General features: G+C 35.0%; 1 protein-coding gene across 2 annotated transcripts in view; it reads right to left on the minus strand.

The window, feature by feature from the left end:
• LOC106670222 (protein lozenge-like) overlaps positions 1-6,355 on the minus strand; it is a 73,538-nt gene extending 67,183 nt beyond the window's left edge. For both annotated transcript variants that reach the window (XM_014400341.2, XM_024228860.1), the window contains exon 1: positions 6,008-6,355. In XM_014400341.2, the coding sequence (XP_014255827.1) occupies positions 6,008-6,344 (337 nt within the window). In that variant the 5' untranslated portion in view covers positions 6,345-6,355. The remainder of the gene's footprint in view (positions 1-6,007) is intronic.
• Between the last annotated feature and the right edge of the window lie 12,479 nt (positions 6,356-18,834).

Consider the following 18,834-nt stretch of genomic DNA (forward strand, 5'->3'; position numbering starts at 1 on the left):
TAAAGAAATATTTGCTCTTTTTCAAAATTTAGTACCGCGGGTCCGCCGGGCGGACTTGTGGTATGGTACGGCGGGACAGGTGGAAGGGAAAAAATTCAAAAGTGTCACCGTAATGAGCTAATAGATTTTTCCGTGAATCAGGTTAATCTAAACAATTAATTAAGTTTTTAGTTGATATAAAAAAATCAGTGTCACGAGCGGGATTCGAACCCACCTTCGGCTAGATACGCCGCTACTCTACCACTTGAGCTATCGTGACTTCGATCCACACTGACTTTTATCTCAACTAAAAACCTTAATTAATTGAAAGATATTAATTGGTAGTCACGAAAACTAGTGAATTTAATGAAGTACAGGGAAAAAGAGCCTGTGACATACTCACTACTTTAGAGTTTTTAAAACGCGTATGATAGACCAAAACAACAATGAAAGGCAGAGCAAAATGTTAGGAAACGACAAAACTAAAGGTTCATCACCCGTAAAACCCCATGACGAAACCTCACAATTTATCTTAAATGTGTAATGTCTGGTATTTAGTGACCGTTTATTTATGATTATTTGGAGATTGTGAGATGCGGTCCCTGAAGATGATCTCAATAAAGATCGAAACATTGTTTTTCTAAACCTACGTCACACCAGACCGCATCTGACTCCACATAATCATAAAATTGTAATATTGTTTTAATGGAATACATTTGAAAATATCATATGAAGTTTCAAAAAGTAAATCGTTTTACCAATAAAGAGTGCCAAAATTGGATTGGCAGAGCTAAACACTTGCATAACTAAAAATGTGGCTAAGTGTGCCAAAGTAATTTCCTCTTTTACAGAATTTTCAATTTGGAAACTGCCTCAACCGAATTTCAAGCCTCAAAGAAATACACTGACACACCTCTAAAAATTAAATAAGTCAAAATTCTATTTTCTATTATTACATCATGTTTCCAATAATCTTTTTGGTAAATTGAAATAAATGACAACCATAATAAATGATGTAAGGCTAATATAAGCTATCTACTACCTATTTAAACTTCACCCGATATGAGAATCGTGCTTGAGCATGGCAGCTGTGTTTGTGTACGAGGATGTATATTTGTATTTAGAATAAATTTATTTATTAGCGTGAATGCATAATGTGATAGGGTCTATGTCCCCATCGACCCTCTGTACGCCTGTGAATGTACATAAATGTGCAGATTTGAGTTTATATAAATCAATAATCAATAATTATTTAAATTTAATATATACGTTTCGTCATAAAAAAAGTGGTTTTTTTGTGTGTTTTTATGACAGTTTATAGTGAACTTATGAACTTATGAACCTAAGATTATGTATTACTTTCAATATATTTTATTAAATTAATGTAGTAAGGATAATATTAGCATTTAAACAATTGTTACAGTTCTGAAAAAGCCAGAAAGACGTCGAAAACGCTTTTAATTTAAAAATTAGCAAATGTTGTTTTTATAAATCAAAAACACTCAACATAACATCTGAAAATAAAAGATAAATGAAAGTGCTTTTAAACTCATGTTGTGTTCTAGCACAAATTATTTCAAAATATTTAACCTTGGACATGTTAAATGCATCGTAAATTATTTGATCACTCGTATGCCAATATTTTCTTCCATTTTTAAAATGAATTACCGAAAAAATATACATGCAGTGATTATGCTTATACTTATCATTATGTAGTATACTTATCATATGTTGAAGTTAATGCTACAGGTATTAGTATTATTGTAATATACAAATATACATTTCACTTTGCAAAACCATAACACACATAACAGGGTTTATAGTGTGCTAACGATGAGCATGAAGTTTGAACTATGAACTATTTTGCGAGAGCAGCTCCTTACATTTTTCTTACAAAAACATTATAATCTGTTGTGATAAATATTGTAATTACGCAGTTGTATAGTGCAATAAGTAAAAAGTATATAGACAGCATAAATTCATAATTATAAAGTAAAACCTTTAAAAAATATAAAAATGACATCGAGTATACAGACAAAAACGTAGCTGGGCAAAAAGTTTGTTTTATGAATATTTTGATCTAATCTTCTGTACAAGAATTTGTACACTGATCAGTATTAACTAGGTAACTTGACAAAAAAATTCCTTTTCTTTACTTTTATTTAAATGAGACCTATCGATAGTAAGTTCAAAACAGTAATTTTTACAGAATAATTTCACCATCTCGTCAATCAAATAGTTGAAAATGATGGTTCTTCTCACAAACTGGTTTTGCAGTGATCCGGATTGCCAATATTAAATGCTTATCATCAGACATGCAAATAATACATATAGTACATACGTATACAATTGTTTTATCCACGTGGATAACATACTTGTAGATTACGTACTTGGTTTTGATGAGCATTTAATGCTTCCAATTCGAATTATTGCAAAACCTGTTTTTCAGTAGAACCATCATTATCAACTATGTATTAGGATTTCTGTTTACACAACTATTTTGACAATTTTTTTGAGCTTAATGTAGTGTAAAAATAGATTAAGACCAATTATTTTAGCTTTTTTGTAAGAAATTGTGTTGAATGGATAGAATGATTTGTATTTAATCGCCCTCGACTAACCATTGAAAACTGAGAAATGCCCAAATTTGTCTGCTATACCACACGACGAAGAATAGGAGGAATGTGATAACCAAGGCATTTTGCCGTATTGGTAAACTATCAATTTCGAACTCTATTTTGAAATAACATACCAAACTTTTTAGCGAAGCTGACACCTTTTGATCCATGATTATATGTTACAACCTCATGATCTGTTGTAACAGAACTTGCATCACCTGATGTAAAAGACCTGCTATAATCAGTATTGAAAGCTGACAAGTGAAAGCAGTAAAGCAGAGGAATTAGCATTGGACTTGATAATGGAAGAGCTACTATCACATCTCTAAAAGGTAAAATATACAGTTGAGATTTGGATCTAGTTGGAAGTATAGTGCGCACAGATAGAAAATACATAAAAACTCAAATAATCTAAAAACCATGCTCCGTTTATTAATACTGTTCTATCCGCAAAAGTGATTGTATTAGAAGACTATTGCTCCGACTAAAATTTCGTCAAGTAGATTTTCAAAATTTGCTTAAAACGACGAAACTTGAATATTTGAAGCACCGCTTCATTTTCTTCACGGCTAAGTTCCTTCCCATTTTTTATTTACAATTTATAATTTTATAAATTTACAAAAATTTATTTAAAAAAACACTTATTAAGGAAATTTGTTAACTGTTATTTTAAATTATTTAATTTATTTTATATATATATATTTCGTTTATAAGCTTCAATCTTTCACCATAATGTTAAAGTTGTGAAAAAACCTATGACAAAAACTTTGGTAATTTTGAATGCTCAAGAATATGGGCTTTTTATACGATAAATAAAATCAAATATATTATAATCATTATATACGTTAACATTATTAATGTAAAAGTGAGTGAGTACAAACGATTGATTTGCCATAAGCTATGTAAACATTAGTGATATTTGGGGAAATTTGAGTTGCTTTTTGTACTTTAAGACGGTGTTTCTTGTAAATTACATTTTCTAAATTAAGCTTGTAAAACACTTTAACACAGTAATTTTATTTTTCTTCGTCGCCCTACAGAAAAATTAATTCTTGGACAACGCGAAAAATGTATGACATTGACGTCTTCAATAGTGAAATTACACGCGAAATTCCTTTTATTGAAGTGTGCAACCGTAAGGAAACTCTGCGGAAGTTAAAACAGGCCTGTTTTTGGTTTCCAAAGCTGACAACGGTTGCGGTTTGCGGGGAAATGTTTGCGGTTCGACGAGATTTATGCGTGCAACGTATACAATCTGCGTTTGCACCGATCCACCGTAAATTGACATTTGCAAAATTGAAATTTTTTAATCCGTTAAAAACGAGTTTTTTAATGAATTTTATTAATTGGATGAAAAACGGAAGATTCTTCACGACTGTATTTAAAACGTATCAAAAACGTGAAACTTTACCTTTTCTCCTCTTTCTGCACCTTTTTAAAAAACAAAAAAACATCATTTTCTGATTAAAAATAATAAAGAATTTTAACGTCATAGTGGGAAGTTTTGGCATTTAAAATCACCTACAGGAAGACTGTAATTCGGACAGTTTTAATATCGAATCAAAAAGTTCTTTTTTTTTCCGCCGCCACCGTATCAGTTTCTCGTTTTATCATTTATGATGGTCATTATGGTGAATCATAAACGGCAGTATCAAAACAATTTCAACAAATATAACTAATTCAATAATTATACAATACAAATATCCTTTCGAAATATATTTAAAAAATTAATTAATTTTAAAAAACGGACGGTTCGAGTTGTGGTTATTTCAAATATAATTTTATATATCTTTTTCAAATTTAAAGAAAACGTGTTCAAGTGTATAATGAATAATAAATTAGCAAAACTAAATAATTACCGAACTTAAATTTCAAGAATAATTGCTGACAATTATGTGAGAGATTAGTTTTTAGTTTTTTGATAGTTTAAATGAACAAAAATGCACAAATTGAAGTACCCATTAATACGAAATTACTTTGGATATAATATATTTAAATTTTAAAAGTTTCACGTGTAACCAACTTGCTCAGAGATTGTTCATTCATTATTTTGTTAGCATTTTAACATTTTTTCTTTTCAATCAAAACATCGTCGATAAGAAGTAAAAACTTATAAAAACTTGTTGGCCATAATATTTTAAAAAATAGACTAAATCCGTCCATTTCTGATAAGAATTGATAAGTAGATTATTAGAACTACTTAAACTTTTAAAGCTGAAATCCAATAAATCTTATTAGATCAGTTTGTGTAAGTTTCAATTTTTATTTCTATAGTTTTGAAAAGATTTATGCATCTATTTCACGAAATTTTTTTCAATAAGATAACTTGAAGTAAAACTATCATCAATTTTTTTGTAATATTTCAATAAATAAAATATTTTTTCTATTTAGGAAGGCACAATTACTTGTAATGGGTCTAACAATTGAAGTTCATAAGAAATATGAGTGGTTTTGGGAATAAGATTTGAAGGAACCGCCTGATTTGTTCGTCAGATGACCTCAGTTATTTCTTCCTTCGGCAGGAGTCAAATATTCGAGAACGAGAATAATAATTAAAAAATATGTTTTTCGATTATGTACAAACGGAAAAAACATAATCGACGTATTGAAAATGTATGAGTTGATTGATGGTTCCTCAAAATTTTGTTCCTGTGTCCTTTTCAGGAGTTGCGTCCGGCTGACATGACTATCTTAGACTATCAACACAAAGCACAATGCATGGTGTTAATGACTATATGGGTATTGATAAACGAATAGAAAATTCATCATGTCCACGCCAGGCTTTTCAGAACAAACATGAGTTTCAGGTAACACCCAAATTCCCCTTAGCCTGTATTTGGAGCTATTCATTCATCATCTTGATTGATATAGCAATGCACAGTATGGATTTTTTCGAACATACATACGATTATTTGGAGATCGTGAGATGCGGCCTTGTGTGATGTAGGTTTAGAAAAACATTTTCTTATTGTGCCAACGTTTCGATCTTTATTTAGATCATCTTCAGGGATCAAAGTGTGTGTTATCTGTGTTTTTGTGTCACGGTTGTGTGTTAGTCACATGCACACAACCGGGAGATATCTACACAGAAGAAGAATGAAGATCGAAACGTTGGCACAATAAAGACATTTTTTTCTAAATATCACACAAGACCGCATCTCACGATCTCCAAATAATCATTAATTAACGGTCACTAAATACTACACAATATACATAAGGATGATTTAAACTTTTGCAGATATACAAGAATTTGGGGCTGGTGTTTTCAGGTTAAGACTTGTAGGTGAGCAAGGTGGAGATCGTTTAGTGTTTGGGTATAGGGCACGACTAGTGCATGTAAGACGCTACCGTTGGCGGGTTTAGTTCCCTTCTGTGTTAGTGAAGAGAGGGAGGAAAGTTTGTCGACTCACCTCTTCCGCTCCTTCCGACGAACCGGAGGTCGTTGAATTTGGCGACCTGGTTCTTCATGACGGCAGTGCAATTCCTGAGTTCGGCACAGTAGTTTTCGTCGTTTCCGGCCCTGACCGTGACGACCGTCCCGTCCATCACCTCGCCCAGGGCGACGACTTTGAACCCGACGGGCAGCGTCTTGTTGGACCTCCAGTGTGACGGGAGGACGGTGCAGACGACGTGCGGGCTGCCGGTCCTCACGAGTTCACCGGGGTGTTCGGACAGAAGGCTTTCGATGGTGCTTTCCGCGAGGAGCTCGGCGGTTATGTAGCCCTCAGAGTTCATGTCGAGGCGCATATCCACACGCGTGTCACATGGCCAAAGAACTGAGGGGAAAAAACGGTTTGTCGTTTGGTGTGGGCGGAGGCGGTGGTGGGGGTGGGTGCGGTGGTTTGGTTTTTACCGCGGTGGTGGGGCGAGTGGGGGCGGGGCCCCGCAACATGTTGTGCCCCTGCCACAAGACGACCCCCACCGCCCCCAACAATCCATCGAAAGAAGCCGAGAAAAGACGAGGGCCAAGGAAAGAAAGCTGCTGGAGACGCAGGCGCCCCCTCCCTGCCGCCCCCGGCCCAGCCGCCTCCAAGTCTCCCGTCTCCTCGCCTCCACCGCCTCCCGCTAATAGTTAATTACAACCCCAGCCGCTAGCGGTCTATCCTAGTTACCGCACGCCCTCGGCTACCCATAATTTCCTTACCAGCAACCACTCGCTTTCCTTCCCTAAATACACCTCTCTTGGCTCAATTGCACATATCGTTTTATATTATTCCATCTTTTTCATTTTAAGACCCTCACACGATTTCCATATTTTGACCTTTATATCTACAAAAAAAATTTTACTTTTATAAAACCAAAAGAATTTCATCCTCCATCAGAAGAAAACTTTTAAACAAGCCGTACCTTTAAAAACAACAGTTTCGCTAATGATAAAAATTGGCATGTTGCTTCATTGGTTTATGGCCGGTTACTCGGTTTCCACTCCCTCATCGTCACCGAAAACCCCTCCCCCCTTTAACAATTACCGTTTATGATTTTATAATTCCACGCCACATGTTAAACCCGGGATAGAAAAATCGATGTTTTGGGCAAAGCCGTCAAAAGAACCTCGCAACATATTAGAGCAGCTGAGATGAGTCATTTACTCTTTCGCCCCTCTTTGCCCTAACTACCGTCTTCACCCTTCTCATTCACCCCTTGTTACTTTCGCACTAGAGATTTAATTTTCCCTAACAACTTACCCACCTATCGCTTCCACAACAAGGGGCACCCGCCCCGGCATTAACAACGTTTAAAAGTGCACTGTATCAATTAGGTACTTCCTGATATTAACGACAACGTTATAGATTATTTTATCTTCTTCTTTTCTATAAAAGTACTCACTTTTTCTTTTTTCTGTTAAGTAAAAGTTTTATGATTTATTATTTATTTAATGCATTTTATTAGTTATGAAGTATATAGTAATGCATTGAACCACAGGTACACAAAGCATGGGGCATGGTTTGTATCCGTCTGCCTTTTTCAAATTCAAATTCCTGGGGTTTTTATAAAACCAAAGCATGCCCCCTCACGCGTCTTCCGTCGGGCATACCTGAGAAATGATCGATCCTATCGAAATTTTCCTTTCAGCAAAAGAGGCATAAAATGAGCTCTAGAATCGAATTGTACAACAAAAATATGGAAGTCTCGTTCAAAATAACAAAGTTAGTGACATTTCAAAGCTAGATGAGACATTTATGTTCAATCTATTACGATTCCTAGCCACGCGATTCCTAGCCAAACTTAACTTGGGGTTTGTATAACCGTTGTATGACCATTTTTGCTAAAGTTGTTTTTTTTCGTTTCCGAATTAAATGGGTGGACTAAGCTAAAACACCCAATATAAAATTGATCACCACAATGTAAATATATAACTGTGCATAATCACAAAACAATTTTAATGTTAGCAATTTTTTAAACTTTAATCTAAAGTCTTCGTTGAGTTCAAAAAGCAAATATCACCAGCGGGATTCGAACCACGACCTTCGGCAAACAAGACCATAGATAAAAAGTATAATTAATTAAAATAATTAATACAATCATGACTGCTAAATACTTATATGGTTTAATACAATTTTGTATGCTTTAATCGTGAAACCATTGTAGTCTTAAGATTGGAAAACTGGGCAGACTCCAATGAAGTTGTATGTTGCCTCAATTTGGAATAATTTACAAAGGGCTCAGTTTTTCTATTCCTCTGGATATTAACTGCATAATTTAGGCCTAAAAGTAATATTAATGACATATGAGATTTTTTGTTTGTATCGTTAATAATAATTTAGTTCCTCTCGCCCTTTCGTTAATAATTGGTACATGTTATAAAATTTTGCCTGGGCTCGCTTAATGATTTTAATGTTTCAAGGAAAGTATCAAATGCTACATATTTTTTCAAATATATATCTTTTGCACTTAGATTTATTTGAAAATAAAGGGATAACTTCTTGAACCAAAATATGTTTTGCTGGATTTTGTTATATTTCGTTAAGTGGCGTTTGAGCTCTGAGGCTGAGTGACAGTGAAAAATAGGATATTTTCCTGTTTCTAGATATACTATATAATATGGGCAATTTTTGGGGAGATGAAAAAGTTTTTTTAAGAAATATTTTTGGATTTTTCAATTTCTGCATAGTCTTTGTATCCATAAGTGTGTGCTAGATATCACATAACGGTTCGTACAGCTGCATCACATATGCTTTATTTTGCTGACAAAGGTATGATTTCATTTTCCATTAGCTGTAGCCATGTAGACCTAGAATCAAATTTACTTTTCGTTGTTTTTTTACTGAAAATGTTTCTTCTGAATTAGCCATGGGGTTAAAAATTCTTCCAAAATACGTGTATTGTTGTACTATTTCTCTTTACCCCTTGTATTTTAGGTTTTCTGTCACTTCTGTCAAGATAGAACTTCATTTAAACCATTGTAGTCTATAAGATTGGAAAACTGGGCAGACTCCAATGAAGTTGTATGTGTGTAACAAAGATAGGTCTACTTTGTACCTTTTACCTTCCAATACGACATACAGGAAACCATCATCGATACCGCATTGATTGATGGAGTGATTTGTTTTTTATTTTTTTGAACAATTTATGTTACACGTCAGATGCTGTTGCAAATTATTATTTTATAAATTACATTAAAAATACGTACAAAAATATAAAAATACAAAATAAAAATACGTACATGTAAGAAGACACATATAGGGAAAACGTGTTTGAAAACTGTACAATAGTTTTTCCTCATGCATTTTTTTACAGTTTTCATGAGTTAGATTCGTCCTTTTTTTAGTTCTTTTGTAATTTAATCATAAAGCTTAATAGCAGGTCAATTTTGACTTGAAAAATGACAAAAAAGAAGGACAATTCAAAAGGTGGGGTTGAGATGGGAAGTTAGTGTCTGAGTGGATCGAGGTCACGATAGCTCAAGTGGTAGAGCAGCGGTGTATCTAGCCGAAGAACGTGGGTTCGAATTCCGCTCGTGACACTGACTTTTTTATCTCAACTAAAAACATTGATTAATTGAAAGTTATGATTAAGGTTTTTTTAATTGCTTGCATTTCCCCATCAATAAATGAAACCTTCTACAATGAAAGAAAAATTCTATAAGCCATTAATAGTCCATCTTCATCTACTAACTGAGGTTTTAGCTTTCCGACAACATGTCTTTCCATCATTCTTGGTATACATGTAAATCTGATTTCCCTATTTGTTGAGATATTTTCCGCTCAGCACGTGATTAGTAAGAGCCTCTTTATAGTCATGGTCTAGGCCCTAACTCATATTCTTTTGTCCTCCTAGGGGGAAAATTTCTTCTGTACTGGAATATGTCAGTTACCAACCTAAAAAGATTATGTAGGGAGACATATAGCGATCTTTTTATGTCTGACTTCGGTACTGTTATAGCCAATATATGGGTAGGGATAAAAACAGGCGACCACAAGGCTTTCTGCACCTTGACCTGAGTAGATCTATTGTGCTCCTCTGTTTTTTATAACTCACTGGCCAGTTTCAGGTTGATAATCAACCTCCATAACTTTTTCAGTGGCTCTTTAGTCTAGGATCTTGCTTGTGATTTTTCCCGTCCTAGTTGCAAAAACCTGCACATACGTAGGCCTTCATATAAACATAAAATGTCTTCCTTTAATCTTTGTAAAAAGACAGTTCCTACTCAGAGTAAGTTGTTTTCAACGATCCGGATTTCGAGCTTATAGCTCATCATCAGCTTGCAGGATTTCTACAACCACGTCTCTCGACATGAATTACAAAAGTGAACCCGCTGATCACCCGCCAATATTGCGATGTTCCAACGAGACGCTGGTTTTTAATGCAGCTCCATTTTGAACATGTGAAAAGCGGGAATTATAATACAAGTAAATAATATATTAATAAATATTATAAGAAATTAATTATAAATGTGATTATTGTTTTTAATATATACTATTTTATATATGTATTTATTGATTTTTTAGTTGTTTATTTGCTTATTTATTTATTTTATTTTACTTTTGGTTTTTATGTTTTTTTATCAATTAAAAAAAGATAAAAATTAAAATGATATCTTAATAATGGTTTAGTAAATTAATGATAAAATTAATAAAAATTAAAATAATTAATTTCCTTATTTTGTATGTCTAATATGGTTTATGTACAAATTTAATATAGGAGGTAGAGCAAAATCTCTTATATTATTAATGCATTTATCTCCATGTTCAATTTTACATTTTTTTAATAACAAATTTTTCAAACCAATCTAATTTACTCACTTTGTTGAAACTATGTGACACTGTTGTATGCAAATTTAAATTGAAATTGTGTTTTGTTTCTTTTAGTTGGTCTTTAAATCCGAAAATGTGTTCGATTTAGGCAAGTGTTCTTTTACTCTCGTTTTTATTTTTCTACCGCTTTGTCTTATATATTTAATGTCGCAATCATTTAAATTATGTTGGTAAACCCCGCTTTTTGCCAAGTTATCTACCTTGTCTTTATACAATTCATCATTTCTATAAAATGTCTTCTGCGGTCTCCTCTTCCTGGCAATATCTGCACAGTATTTCTTCTGTCTGTACTTTTATCCGGTTCATGTGATTTTTTAGGTGGCAGTGCCTTGCCAGGAGGATTACCAAAATCATGGTTCGGTTGCCTTCCAGTAATTCATTTGTAAGTTTTGCGGAAGGCCCTTCTATGAATGTCTTCGCTTGCCTTATGCCTTTGGTATTGTTCCACCCGGTTTTGACCTCATTAAAGATCCATTTTAAGATGTATCCTCTTTTCTGGCAGGATGCTAAGCCACAGTAGATTCAGAGTTTATGATGGCTCCCTCTTTGGCTAATATATCTTCCTTTTATGACCAATATCACTCCAAACTCCGATACAGTATTGTCTAACTTGTCCGTTATTTCATTTCCGTCGACAGCCATATGCGCTTATGAATACAAAGGAAATTCTATGTACACGCTGTGAAGACAGAAAGATCAATGATGAAGCCCTTTTCGATGTTTAAATTGATAAATAGAGTTTAGGTTTTCTTGTTATCCGATGGGTAATACCGATTAATTTGTTTGACAAAAATAAATAATTGGTTTAGACTGACATATACACAAGATCGTTGTGGGATTTGGAAGTGTGTAATAGAAGGCGGAATTGAAACTGGCTCGGAAGTTGTGTGAAAAGTTGACCCCTCCGATTGGTTTCGTTCTATAAATTTCAACACTAGAGGAACAGTCTGTTGGTATGAAATCGAGGGTGATTGTCAGGTAAATTCCGATGGATAGGCTGTTGAATGATTGAGATCCGCGAGGGCCGGGCTCACGCCACTTGCTCTTTTAATACAAGCAAAAACTGACAAGGGGACATTGTAGCCCTGATAAAAGTAGATGTCAACGCGCAATATTTATCAGGGCAGAGTACATTCCTATGTTTCACTCGGCAGTCGTTCATGTTTTTACACAGCCCTTTAATTGCATTATAGAAAAGCTGGAGAGAGGTCTGCTCGAGGTGAGCTCACCGCTCATCAAACTTGAAATAGTCTGTTTTCAAAAGCGGGGGCCCCTGACTTTACTAATTGGACCGCACGCACACAAAAATATACAGGCGCAAATACAACCTGGCTAATTCACCCTCCACTAGCCCAACCCTTACACGCAAACACACTCTTCCCCGACTAAAAACACAAATCCGCCAGGAACGCCGTCAATTATACAATCCGTATTCACGTTTTTGCCGAAACTGTTTCGAAACCACCCGTTTATTAATAAGAGCACACTCTTCCTAATCGCTACTTTATTTATCTACCGTCTTTATACCATTATTTACTCCGCTTACCCAAAATTTAACTGCAATTTTTATTCACTTATTGAACAAATATTCTGTTAACAGTCTTTCATCTAAACTAACATTTTATACACTCGAAGACAAAAAAAAACAAGCCTCTTGTATGTATTTGTTTATTTTCCATAATGTCTAGGTACAAAGATTAATATTTGACTTAAAACGTCGAGGTCGATAGATTCATTCCCGAGGTGAAAGTATGAAGTTTGGCCCAGACAGATTCATTCCCAGGGTTGGGCAGTGCGGTTTATCAAACGTACACATTCCTCCCCATTTGTATTTGCGGATTTTGAAGTTGCTCTGCATTATGCAACAAGAGACATAGTCCCTACAGCTCATGTGAGAGGTGCTGGTTTCATCTTAAGCAAAGTTGGTACCGCAAAATACAAAGTCACGGATTGATTCGGATTTTCCAAATGCAAGATTCAGAGGAGGGTGACATTTTGGGGATTTTATTCGGCATACCATTTTTGGACCCCTAAGAAGTAGGTGACATCTTAGTTTTTCAGTCGTATCCAATGAAGCACAATAATGCAAATGTTTGAAAGTTTTTGGATTGCTTGGTTGAAACCTATGTGAAGAGGCCGCGTCATTCCTACCAAATGTTTGGGCGTCCAAGAGCGCGAGCCACCAGTTAACTATGAACGCGTGCGAAAGTTTTCACAGCGTTTTAAGTTCTAAATTTTATTACACGAAACCCGACATCTTTACATTCATTGAGGCACTAAGAAAATGCCAGAATGAAAATGAAGTGAAATTAAATTCAAGTGTTAAAGAACGTGAATGGTATCTCAGTAAGAGTACGTAACAGCACTTTACACGAAAAGCCAACCTTCATGTTAATTAATCTTTTTATGTAAGGTTTAGGTCGAAATGAAAAAGCTAGTGCCTCGAGCGGGATTCGAACCCACGACCTAAATACGTCGCTGCTCCACAACTTGAGCTCCCTCTCGTGGCACTAGCTTTTTCATTTCGACCAAAACCTTACATAAAAAGGTTAGTTAATTGAAAGAAGTAATTTGGTCAATAGACCACTAAATATAATGGATTTCATATTAATGTGGTACTTTTTTAATACATACATATTTCGATTGATAGAATTGATTTTATCATTTCACTCGATTTTATTACAATCGTTATTAATGTGGTGTTTTTTTAATAGTTGCATACTTCAATTGACAGAATTGATTTTATCATTTCACTCGATTTTATTACAATCGTTATTAATGTGGTGTTTTTTTAATAGTTGTATACTTCAATTGACAGAATTGATTTTATCATTTCACTCGATTTTATTACAATCGTTATTAATGTGGTATTTTTTTAATAGACACATATTTCGATTGACAGAATTGATTTTATCATTTCACTCGATTTTTTTACAATCGTTATTAATGTGGTATTTTTTTTAATAGATGCATATTTCGATTGACAGAATTGATTCTATCATGTAACGGCTTTTTTTTCATGAACTTGTTTATTTTTTCTGCAATTACATATTTTCTAATCGCTACATAATCTCAGTAATTACAATATCACTTTATTGCAAGTTCATCTTTTTTAATTACATATATTTTTTATTACTTAAAAAAATTATATATTTCAGATCTGTGTTCCTAATAGAAAATGTTCAAATATCTTGGGTGTTCTTGTTATTTCATTCAATAATATCTAACTGCAATAAGGTTTCATATGTCAACAATAATGTTCTCTGGAGAAATATTTGGTTTACAATACATCTCAATTGTTCACTTAAAAATTATTTTAAGTGGCTCATTTATCACATTTACATGTGCAAGATATTTTTCAATACCAAGTAAAAAAATATATCGGTACAAATTTTTATAAACGTTCAATAAAATTCAACACCAGCTTTTCGCTGATTATTTTAACAATAAATATTTCTTTAAAAACAGACAAGACATTTAAGGTAAATTTGGATTCGAAGTTAAGTCATTTAACGGCTTCACCGATAGGCTGTCAAAATGAAATGGTCAGTAACGTAAGGGTGAGTCCTAAAATAGTCATCAGAAGGCTTCGTGAGAATAGTCTCTAGACGTCCGCATTACCGGATGCGCACCGAGTACAAGGACTTGGATACTTGAACAATTGGGGGGGGTGTTCTCTTCACAGATGAGTGCCGGTTTGGTTTGTGGCAATCAGATGACCGGGACGGTGTGTGAAGAAGACGTGGAGAACGCTTTACTTCATGTACCATGCGCGAATCCCAAAGAGTCAGCGGTATGGGGTGGAATCATGGGATAATAGTACCGAACTGAATATAATACAAAATGTATCTTTGACTGTAGTAAGTAACATTGAGGAAGTTCTTCTGTAAGGGTGGTCCTATTCGCTCCATTTATTAGGTTCAACTTCATGTTAATGCATTATAGCGCTCGACCTCACGTAGTTCGAATTGTCACTCATTACTTGGCAAACGTAGCGATAACAACAATGAATTGGCCAACATATTCACTTAACATGAATACCTTAGAACACTTATGGGACCCAGTAGAGAGTAATCTTATTTTGCGTACCTTACCGTAATGTAACATTCCAAACCATCCTTGAGCTAAGAATGTAAGAGTTTAATGTTCTGATGCCTAGCTATTCGACACGATTATCTGTTAATTTTACAATGGCTAATTTAGTAATAAATACAATTTAGTCCAATCATAAGTGTGACGGTACATCTAGTTGAGTTCACCTCGTAACCTTTACAGAACCAACTCAAATGGCATTGTCCTCTTCAGCCATCTTACGATGTGTTATGTGTCTGGCGGCTGGCCTGCTGCTTTCTTAACGGAGGTTTATTCCTTTTTGTCACTATTGTTTGATACCCAGTTTTATCTGGTACTTTTTTGAATTTAAATATCCTGTTCATGTCGTCCCTAGGGGGCCATCGGATTTACGCATTAAGCTGTTTTTCGCCATTTCAGTTTTAATCATATTGGAGAATCTTCTTTCGTGAGGTTAATAAAAGTTTTCTTTGCCGCACGTCTACTATTTGATGGAGGGAGATTACTCATCATATTTTCTACTTACCAGCTGTGGGGCATGTTCTCATCGCTCCGAAGATTTAACGTTAAAATAATTTTGTGTGGTGATTAGTGACCGTTAGTCTATAATTATTCGGAGATCGTGAGATGCGGTCTGGTGTGACGTAGGTTTCAGTAGGTACAAATACTTGATTGAGTCTAAAATATTCCATCATTGTATAAATTCATTTTTTCACTTATGATTTTTCCTTTTCGAAGGTTTCTTTTCGATCTTTATTGAGATCATCTTCAGTGTCTGGGATTTATAAACATTGTTTAAATTTTACAAATACATGTAGGATGTGAAAAAAATGAATTTATACAATGCTCGAATATTTTAGATTCACTCAAAGTGTGTTGTTTCCGTGTTCATGTGTCATTCTTTTGTGTCGTGTTGCGAGTGCCAATGAGATTTTTTTTTTTTTTTTTTTTTTTGGGGGGGGGGGTTAAAACCCAAACAAAATACTACAGCACCCACCATTTTGAACAAGCAATACAATTTCGACTTCAACAATCCAAAAATATTACATACAGAACAAAACAAACATAAACGTAACTTTTTAGAAATGGTTTACATCAACAGGTATAAACACAGCATCAATTACAGAACAGACACATGTAAACTCAGTCGCAGCTACGCTAATATCATCAATCAAATTCAATAACAACATGTAATGTAACATATAAAACAATCATTACATTCTACATATCAAACATTTCTACATAGTCTAATTTTTCAACAATTTGGCTTTCCTTTCCCTAATTATCCCCGTCTGTATAATCCTGAAAGGATAATCAGGCGTAACAATTACCCACGTTTTTCCCATTCCTTTTGTCTCAAAGAAGCCGACTCCTCATATAAAAATGTCTTTCTGTCCCGACTTCCATCCTCACCCCTTCAAAATCCAACGTATATAAACATAAAACAGCAATATCTCACTGTCACTCTCTACACGACACACAACAATGACACATCTACGCGGAAAACAAACACTTTGAGTGAGTACAAATACTTTGATTGAACCTAAAAAAATTTCTAGGATTGTATAAATTCTTTTTTTTTTCATCTAAAATTTTCTAGCATTGTATAAACTCATTTCCCCATCTTACATGTAAATGTAAACAATTAATTAAGGTTTTTAGTTGAGATGAAAAAAAGTTAATGGCACGAGAGGGATTCGAACCCACGACCTTCGGCTAGATACGCCGCTGCTCTACCACCTGAGCTATCGTGACCTCGATCCATTCGGACATCAACTCCCCATCTCAACCCCACCTTATGAGTTTTTCCTCCTTTTGCCATTTTTCTAATGTCGTGTAATCGGTTTTGAAAAATGGCAAAAGGAGGGAAAACTCATAAGGTGGGGTTGAGATGGGGAATTGAGGTCCGAGAGGATCGAGGTCAGGATAGTTCAGGTGGTAGAGCAGCGGCGTATCTAGCCGAAGGTCGTGGGTTCGAATCCCTCTCGTGCCATTAACTTTTTTTCATCTCAACTAAAAACCTTAATTAATTGTAAAGTATTAATTGGTCAAGCGGACCACGAAAATAGTTAATTTAATGTAAACAATGTTTATAAATTCCAGACCCTGAAGATGATCTTAATAAACATCGAAACGTTGGCACCATAAAGAAAATGTTTTTTAGACCTACGTCACACCAGACCGCACCTCACGATCTCCAAATAACCTATTAATAAATATGATTGTATAGTGCGCTTTTACCCACATCATATATATTTCCGTTCCTTTTTCTGCGAGTTCAAAAATTTTTCGCTTGACACCTAACAAGATTGGGTCGCGGGATCTCCTATCGGATTTTAGGGACTCGAAAACACACAGGCTTAACCTAACTTAACCGCTTCGTTGACGTTGCATCTTCCTACATAATTGATAGCTTCTTCAATTGCCACGCTTAAAAATAGAAGTAATTTTGGGCAGTTTTATCTTTTTGTGGTCTTCATTGTGCGCGTCCTACACCGTTTGATGATTTCGAACAATCTGCGTACCATTGAAACTTCATTTCAATATATGAGAATTTAAGTCCGAGGGCTCGGTGTTTTCAGGTCTTATCGTTTGTATTGCGGGCAACCGAGTAAGAAACGAGAATAGTCTATTTTTATTTATGAGTACGTACTGGCGGTGAATGATGAAAGAGAGGACAATTTGTCGGAGCAAACAAGAGTATCTTGCAGCGGGGGGTCGTCTTTTTGTCGTCCAGGAATGGGCAAACAAGGTGCCCGCCCAGGCGATAAAATATTAACGAATATCCTCGTTCTTAAATCAAGGGCAACACACTCGGTAAAGCCAATGTACACAAGGCTGGGGTTCCATACTGACTCCTGCATCATTCAGCCTCTCCCTTTTCCTTCCCCTTGCCCTGACTTCTTTACACTCTATAAACCTTCCTGAAATATTGTTCTGGAAATTTGTTGTATAAATTTAACTTGTTGAGTTTGCTCTTGGTAAATGATCTCGATGAATGCTTAACGAGCCACCTGCGAGTCCTTTGTGTTCGGTGTAGATTTTTTTGGGCTAAAATGACACTTAACTATTAGCATCCCCGTGTACTCACCGGCGTGTTTGTAAAATAAACAGAAATTTGATAAAATGTAAAGAACCAAAATCATAAAATTCATACGCAATCGGAACAAAAAAGCATGGTACCCTTAAGTTAAGATACATTTACAGACTCAAAATTGACAATTGTAAGAAAATTTAAATTTACATATTTTAAGCCTACTTACACCCCAAAATTCCTGCCACTAAAACTAGCTTAACACCAAAAAATGTTAAATAAACTGACAGGCCAAACATTTCCACCCACTTGTAATATAACTTTGTAACATAACTTACTACTTTGTATTAATTATGAACTGTAATTGTATTAATATTACTTTGTAATGTAACTATAAGTTTCACGTTTTTTAACGTTTAATAATACAGTCTTTGTCTAAAAAAGTTTTAAAAAAATCTAAATTGCTAAGGAACATGACAGATAAATTTTGTTTTAGATTTGTAATTAAGCTTTCAATATCGCGTATGTCCTCCTCTTGCTTGAATTATTGTACATCTCGAAGAAGCCTCGGCATTCTTTCCATCAGTCTGGAAATGTTTTTTGCTGGATGTTAGCCCATCCTTCACGAAGAGTCCTTTCAAGATCGTGGAGTGTATCAGGATGTGATGGACGTGCTCTTATTCGTCTTTTGAGGTTATCACATACATGTTTGATGTGGTTCAAGTCTGGGGAACGAGCTGGCCAGGTTAAGACCCTGGCCCCTTGTTATGCTGTTGATGGTACGTCTGCACTATGCGAGCGACATGTGGACGGGCATTATCGTCATAAGAATAAGATTGTCGCTGATTTCATCGAGGACAAACAAAGCATGATGTTA

This window comes from Cimex lectularius, unplaced genomic scaffold (assembly GCF_000648675.2).
Source record: "Cimex lectularius strain Harlan isolate CLEC.00 unplaced genomic scaffold, Clec_2.1 scaffold327, whole genome shotgun sequence".
NCBI classification, from domain to species: domain Eukaryota; kingdom Metazoa; phylum Arthropoda; class Insecta; order Hemiptera; family Cimicidae; genus Cimex; species Cimex lectularius.